Source organism: Dipodomys spectabilis, unplaced genomic scaffold (assembly GCF_019054845.1).
Source record: "Dipodomys spectabilis isolate Male_0828 unplaced genomic scaffold, ASM1905484v1 ptg000141l, whole genome shotgun sequence".
NCBI classification, from domain to species: Eukaryota; Metazoa; Chordata; class Mammalia; order Rodentia; family Heteromyidae; genus Dipodomys; species Dipodomys spectabilis.
Genome location: NW_024870818.1, coordinates 9,432,561 through 9,439,486, shown reverse-complemented (window position 1 = coordinate 9,439,486; position 6,926 = coordinate 9,432,561). Strand labels below are relative to the sequence as shown.

General features: G+C 48.6%; 1 protein-coding gene across 3 annotated transcripts in view; it reads left to right on the top strand.

Annotated features, from left to right (window-relative positions):
* The first annotated feature begins 267 nt into the window (after nt 1-267).
* The window catches only part of Ccdc85a (coiled-coil domain containing 85A), a 183,349-nt gene continuing 176,690 nt past the window's right edge, over nt 268-6,926 (top strand). For all 3 annotated transcript variants that reach the window (XM_042691277.1, XM_042691276.1, XM_042691275.1), the window contains exon 1: nt 268-543. In XM_042691277.1, coding sequence (XP_042547211.1) covers nt 268-543 — 276 coding nt within the window. The remainder of the gene's footprint in view (nt 544-6,926) is intronic.

Sequence of the window (6,926 nt, the reverse complement as noted above, 5' to 3'; positions counted from 1 at the left end):
CGGGTCACGGCCGTCGCCCGCGGTCGGCCGCCCGGCCCGGGGGGTCTGCGGGTGCGCGCTCGGCGATGGTGAGGTAGGATGGCGGCCCCGCGCGAGCCCCGCCGGCCGAGCGCCGCGGCCCCCGGGCGGAGCCGCTGACGGAGCAGAGCGCACAGGGGGTGTGGGCGGAGGCCGCCCGGCCGCGCCCGCCCGCCCGCCCGCCCGCCCGCCCGCGCCCGGCCTCTCTCGCACCGCACTCACTCGCACCTGCCCTCCCGCGCCGACACCATGTCGAAGGCGGCCGGGGGCGCAGCGGCGGCGGCGGCGGCGGCGGAGAGCGGCCCCTCGGCCCCGGCGGCCGGCCCGTGCGCCCCCGCCGCCGTCGCGGAGGACCTGTCCAAAGTGTCGGACGAGGAGCTGCTGCAGTGGAGCAAGGAGGAGCTGATCCGCAGCCTGCGGCGCGCCGAGGCCGAGAAGGTGAGCGCGATGCTGGACCACAGCAACCTCATCCGGGAGGTGAACCGCCGCCTGCAGCTGCACCTCGGCGAGATCCGGGGGCTCAAGGTGAGCGGCGCGGGGCACGGCGGGGTGGGGGGAGTGGACCGGCAAACTTTCCCCCTCTCCCGCCACAGGTGATGTCTGCCCCCTTCCCCCAGGGCGCGCCCCCTCGCCCCCCTCTCCAGCCCTTCACAAAGTTTTCCAAACTTTGCCGGCTTTTTGCTCCCCCCCCCCTCCCACGGGGTGTGCTTCCTCGTGTGGTCCTCTGAGATTGGGGGGGGGGTCGGAGCCAAGGACGCTGAAGTCTGGGAGGGGGGATGACGGGCGCACACACGGACCCCCCCCCCCCCCCCCAACCAGAATGTGGATGATTTGAGGAGCTGGGTTACAGCCAAGCAGGGGGAAAGAGCCTAGGGGGAGCGAATTAGGGCATCTTCGCCTTTGGGGGGTGGGAGATGTAGCTGCCCGGGAGCCACCAGTTCTCAGAGAGCAGAGGGCAAAGAAAGGGCACCACTGCCGGGGAGGAGAGGACGTGGCCAGGCGCCACCCAGGATGCTCAGGACGGCCACTGCGCAAGGGAGCCCAGGCTCTGCCTCCGATCTGCCCAGGGACCCCGTGATGTGCGCCCCCCGACCCCCCCGCTTGATGAACACCATCACCTTACAACCCTCTGCCATTCATGGCCAGCTTGACTTCAATCTTATCCGGCCTGGAGCGAGGTGGGGCGGGGCTCGGAGTCGAAGGCTCACGACGTGGACCAGGTGTGACAAGTGTAGGCTACTGGCGCCCTCTTTTTGAACCTCTGCTGTCAGTACCAAGGGGCTGGACCCCAAGCCCCACCACTAACTTTCTGTTCCCCTTGGAGAGCTGGGAAGGGGCCAGCAGTGTGCCCGGCGGGCCGCAGCGGTCGACCAGTGGCCGGGAACCGCCCTGCCGCCGGCACGCACTGCGACCAAACCAACTTCCTTTGCTCACAGCTCGCCTGCTGCCTCCCGGTATTCCTTCCTCTCATTGTTCTGCTTTTGTTTATAGGAAGCCGCACACAAAACGAAAGCGGCGCAGGGACCTCCGGGAGCAAATTCCCGCAGGCACACGCTGTTCTTCTTGTGCCTTTGCACGCCCACCCCGCTTCTCAGGCAGCAGAGGCTGCTGAGGTCATGGTCTCCCAGCTCCAGCTCCAAGATTCTGGGCAAAGGAGGAGCGGGGAGAGGCTGGATGCCCAGGGGTCACTGTGTGCTACCCCAATCGAGGTGGGAGAGGGCTCTCTCCTGAGGCCCAAACTCAGTCATGTATGTGTTCCAGAGTAGATGCAGTGGAGACAGTTCCTACAGTCAGGCAGATCCCAAGGCTTGTGCTTTCCTGTCTTTTAATTCTTTACTAATGGAATACTTATTAGCTACGGGGCTCTTTGGGGACCAGGACAGGCTAACCAATGGGAAAAGAATCTCAGAGGTGGAGTTGAATCCTGAATACCAGCAAGGGGGAGTTTGGGTAATTTCTCAGATCTTCATTTTGTTCATGGGTAAAATGCAAATGAGAGTATTTGGGTGTTGTGATAATTAGTTATAACTGTGTAACAGGGGAAGGTTTAATACTGGACTTGACTGCAAAATATGGTGGTTTTCATCAGGGCAGACCATAAATGGATGGCCGGGTATCTCCATGAACTTTTTTTTTTTTAAGGCAAAGCTGGTCAATGTCACTCTGCAGTTTAATCTTCCATGGTTTGAGATGTAATGTGACTTGGATGAATTTTTGATCAATTAATCAATTTCCCAAAGATTTTAATTGCATTGAGACTCGACATACTATTGATTATAGATACTTCTGAAAAGCTCTTTTAGGTTTTGTGCACTGACTGTATGCTGGGCTAGGTATGAGTGGGGGAGGAGAGGTATGGGGAATAGGCTGCCTGGTCTTCACTGTATTAGCTTCATCTAGAAAAGTAATTGTTAGAGTAGTTAAGAGTAATTATCCCCCAAATTGATCTCGAGGTTTGATTTAAAGACCTGCATCACAACATCAGGTTTTAAGAGCGATGGAAGCTGGTTACTTTCTGTCACAGGTTACATCTCTGGGCAGTTAGAGGGAGACTCTAAGGCCTCTTGCCCACCCTAATTGTTCAAGAGTTCTAAGGCTCTGCTTAGCTGCCAGCATTCTTCATTTTCATCTTTTTGGTTCAGAGCTTACTTGAACACCATATGTGGTTGAGTGACTAAATGGTAGGTATATTTACTCGTGTGGCAAAACTGGAAGAAAGGGGTTTTATTTTTTAGTCTCTGAGAATTTGGCATGCTTAGTTGAGGGCTATAAATGTAGGGTCTCTAAGGCCACAACACTTCTTTTGATGCCTTTTTTTGTGACTTTGAAATTTCATTGAAGAAATTTTAAGGTTACTAGATAGAAGTACAGCTGTACAGTCTGGTCGGCTTGGGAAAACTGCTGACTTCTCTGAGCCTTATATTTCTGATCTACTTAATGGTCATCTTAATTCCACATGAGGCCTTTTGAGGGTTAAATGGTGGATAGATGCAGAAATCCCAGTGAGGTTTCATAGTTTCTCAAGGTCACAGAGACACAAACTATTTTAAATAAGGTCCGTTCCTTTCTTTTCTTCCTTCCACTCCTCCCTTTTCTGCCTCTCCTCTCTTTCTCTTCTCCTCTATTTTCTCCTTCTTTACTCTTTCCTTCCCTCCCTTCTCTTCTTTCTGTCCTTTCTTCCACCTCCCTTCTCTCCCTGCTGTCTACTTCCTTTCTTCTTTCTTAGGGCTAATTCAAATTCTTTGCTTAGCATGCGTGAACTCTCAAGAGATGAAGACAGGCAACTTTGGCTAGGGTTCTGACATTTGAAGGAACTGGATTCTGCCAGAGCACTTTGGGCTGCTGAGCATGTATCAATATGCAGGTTATTCTGACCCAGAATGCTGGTTGGAAGCTGATTTGAGGAAGCTGTAGATTTGTGGACTCTCTTGTATTAATTTTCCTATTTGCTTCCTAATAGCCTCATTCTGCAGTGAAGGAAAAGAATACAGTACGTTTTTTTTCTTAACCATAGATATAGCTCTTGGTAGTCTATAGGCATATGATTTGAAATCTTTTGCAATAGTCTATGAGGTGGGCTTAAGCTTTTAAAAATTAATTTAAAGCCAGGTGTCCGTGGCTCACATCTGTAATTCTAACTACTTGGGAGACTGAGATCTGAGAATTGTGGTTCAAAGTCAGCCCTGGAAGGAAAGTCCATGAGAGTCTTATCTATAATTAACAGTCCTAGAGCTGGAAGTAGAGCTGTGGCTCAAGTGGTGGAGCACTAGTCTTGAGCAAAAACCTCAGCTCTGAGCTCAAGCCTCAGGACTGCCCCTTACCCCCCAGCCCCCCCCCCCCCAAAAAAAAAAACCAGTTAATTTTAGATACTTGGATAACATCTGGTGACCTGTGGAAATGTTAAAACAAACATAGAATTCTGAAGAAAAAAGTCTTAAGTTTTAACATGGCAGATTTGAATAAGCTAGCTCACAAGTCAATAATACTCACAAGAAAAGTGACTCACAGGAAGAGGGAGCAATGATGAAAACAAATGGGCCACGTCTACGCGTCCATCTGCTATAGAATTCAGAGAAAGTCCTTTCACTTGCTTTAAGAGGATGGTTTCTCTCAAAGACCATGCTACCACCAGTCATGACTTCCTTTCAGTTTTGGATCAATCAGGAGGAGCTATAGGAGAATTACAAGCAAATATTTTCAGTTGGAAATTCAACCGATGAAGAAGGACATGACTTGAATTTCCTACCAAATTAAACTTAGTGCTGAATACTTTTTGAAGCTTAGAAAGATTAATATTTAGTGTATTTTTGAATACCCACAGCTTCTCATTTTCTCTAAAGCATCACTATTGAGTGATCATGTGCCCTCTTGCTGCTATAGAGCAGGGCTTGCTGAAAACAATAGTAAAAATATTTCTCAATAGCTGTAGCTGTAGTCTATTTGGGCCACAGGTCTAGGGCTTTGGAGAGTTGATCAGCCCATAAACATATACTCCAGCTGGTGCTGATGGCCCACACCTGTATTCCTAGCTACTCAGGAGACTGAGATCTGAGGATTGCAGTCCAAAGCCAGCCTGAGCAGGAAAAACTGTGAGATTTTTATTTCTAATTAATCACAAAAAAGCTGGAAGTGGAGCTATGGCTCAAAGTGGTAGAGTTCTAGCCTTGAGCAAAAAAGCTCAGGGATAGCACCCAGGCACTGAGTTCAAGCCCCAGGATCACCACTACTACCACCACCAACAAAAAAACCCCATATATTGAATGTTCACTGTATACAAACTACCATGATAGTGTATTGCATGTGCAAAGAAAGGCATCAGACATCTTTCTTCCAGAAGGTTGAGAACTACATGAGAAAGGAGAAAAGTTTATGCTCAATGAAAGCTCAGGCCATAAGTGGCAAGTGAGTAGTGTTCTAGTGGTAGGGGAAACCTCTCAGAGGAATCCCTCCTGTAGGTTCATATTGGTGAGAATGTGATATTGCCTGGCTATAATACATAAACATAACTCGGTGTCATGATTTTTCAACAGAGGGAGCTAAAGGTAGACAGTCAGGAGAAAGTTTTTTAGGCCTGGCTAATGGGTTTATTTGTTTTCTTTTGCAAAGAGGAAGGAGGCATTGGGGGTAGCTGAGCAGGAGAAGCAAAGTACAAAGGAAGTATTTTGGAAATGAGCCTGGTTTAGGAGTGGATTAGAGTCTGTGAGGGAACACAGAGGATGGGCAGAAGCAGGACGCCAGGTGTGTGTGTATGTGGCTGTTGGTCAGACTCAGACCTGAGGCAGAAAAGTGTCCATGAGAAACAAAAGGAAGTAAAAAACAAGCAACAACAACAAAAGTCAAACAAACGAGAGTTTCTGGGAAAGCCAATAGTTAGAATTGGAGGTGGAAAATAAGCTGCATGGGTTTTTGTCTTCTGGCCTGGAAATTCCCTTCCACTTTAGGTCTTAATGACTGTCAAGAAGTGAAGGATGTTTTAAAGTTTTGTTTTTTCATCAGTATCAGAGAAAGTGTTGGAGCTCACCTGAATTTGAAAAGGAAGCACGTTTCCTCTGTGAGTATCTTTAGTTTGGGACTGGATGGCAGTCGCAGGAGCAGAAGTCTTTGTAGGACGCTGTGGCTGTCCTTTTTCCTCCCTCCCAAACCACTGTGTTTCCTTCACTATTTGTGTGAACAGAGAAGAAAGGGGAAGTTCATAACACACTTACAAATTATCTTTAAGTAGTTGTATGGAGGCGTTGCCATTCACCAAAGCTGTTTAAGAATACAATGCATCTTGCTCAGTGTTACCCCTTTCATCATTTTCTCCCATTCCTGTCAACTCTACCTCTTCCCTCAATTTTTTTCTTTTGTTGGTCATGGGGCTTGAACTCTGGGCCTGGGCACTGTCCCTCAGCTCTTCACCTCAGGGCTAGTGTCTACCTCTTGAGCCACAGTGCCACTTCAAGTGGCACTAGTGGTTAATTGGAGATAAGAGTCTCGCAGAGTTTCCTGCCCGGGCTGGCTTTGATCCACTATCCTCAGATCTCAGACCCTTGAGTAGCTAGGATTACCAGTGTGAGCCACAGGTGCCCAGCTCTCAATTTTCTTAATTTTGTAGAATAGCACGGAATTATATGACTGCATTTGCTTCTGCTTCTTCTCTTCCTGTACCCATCCCACTCTTCTTGATTTCCTCTGTCCCCTTTTGGGAACCAGTTTCCTGTTATTTAACACACTTTTGCATTCCTTAGTTTCTGGTTTCTGTGGTAGAAGTTCTGGACACAGAGATGGATAGAATAGATGAGATCTATTTCATGACTTCAGTGGGGATGGAGAGCTGTAGTAACAGGCGCACTCATGCACAGGTGGCTACACTGCGGTCAGCACAACAGAGGGGAAGTCTAAGGGGAATTAGGTAGAAGTGGACTTCTTCACAATGGCTTCTTTGGTTAGTAAGCACTAACCAGAAAGCATTAATAGTCATATAGAAGTCTAGGAAAACATTGGAGTGAAAGAGGAGAAGGGCTTACCCTTTGAGGACCTAAAACCAAGTTCAGGAGAAGTGGCCCTCAATGCTTGATGCCCATCTTCACTCCTGCCCAACAGGCTCATTGTTGATATCCATTGTTTCAGATTTCTTCACTCACATGTTTGCTCTTTCATTTAATCAAAGTCACTGCTCAGATGTTTCTTTTCTATGCAGGGTTGCCTTCTCTTTAAAAAAAGGTATTTTTTAACCTGCTTTATTCCCCCCCTCCCCCCAGCAAATTTCATTATGCGACATAATATTTTAAACTTGTTTTTGACGTCCTTTTCCACCAGAATGAAAGCTGTTGGATGTCAAGTCTTTGTCATGTCCATTGATATATCTCTGCTGTTGGACTGGTACCTGACATATAATTGATGCTTACTAATGAATGAACAGCAGG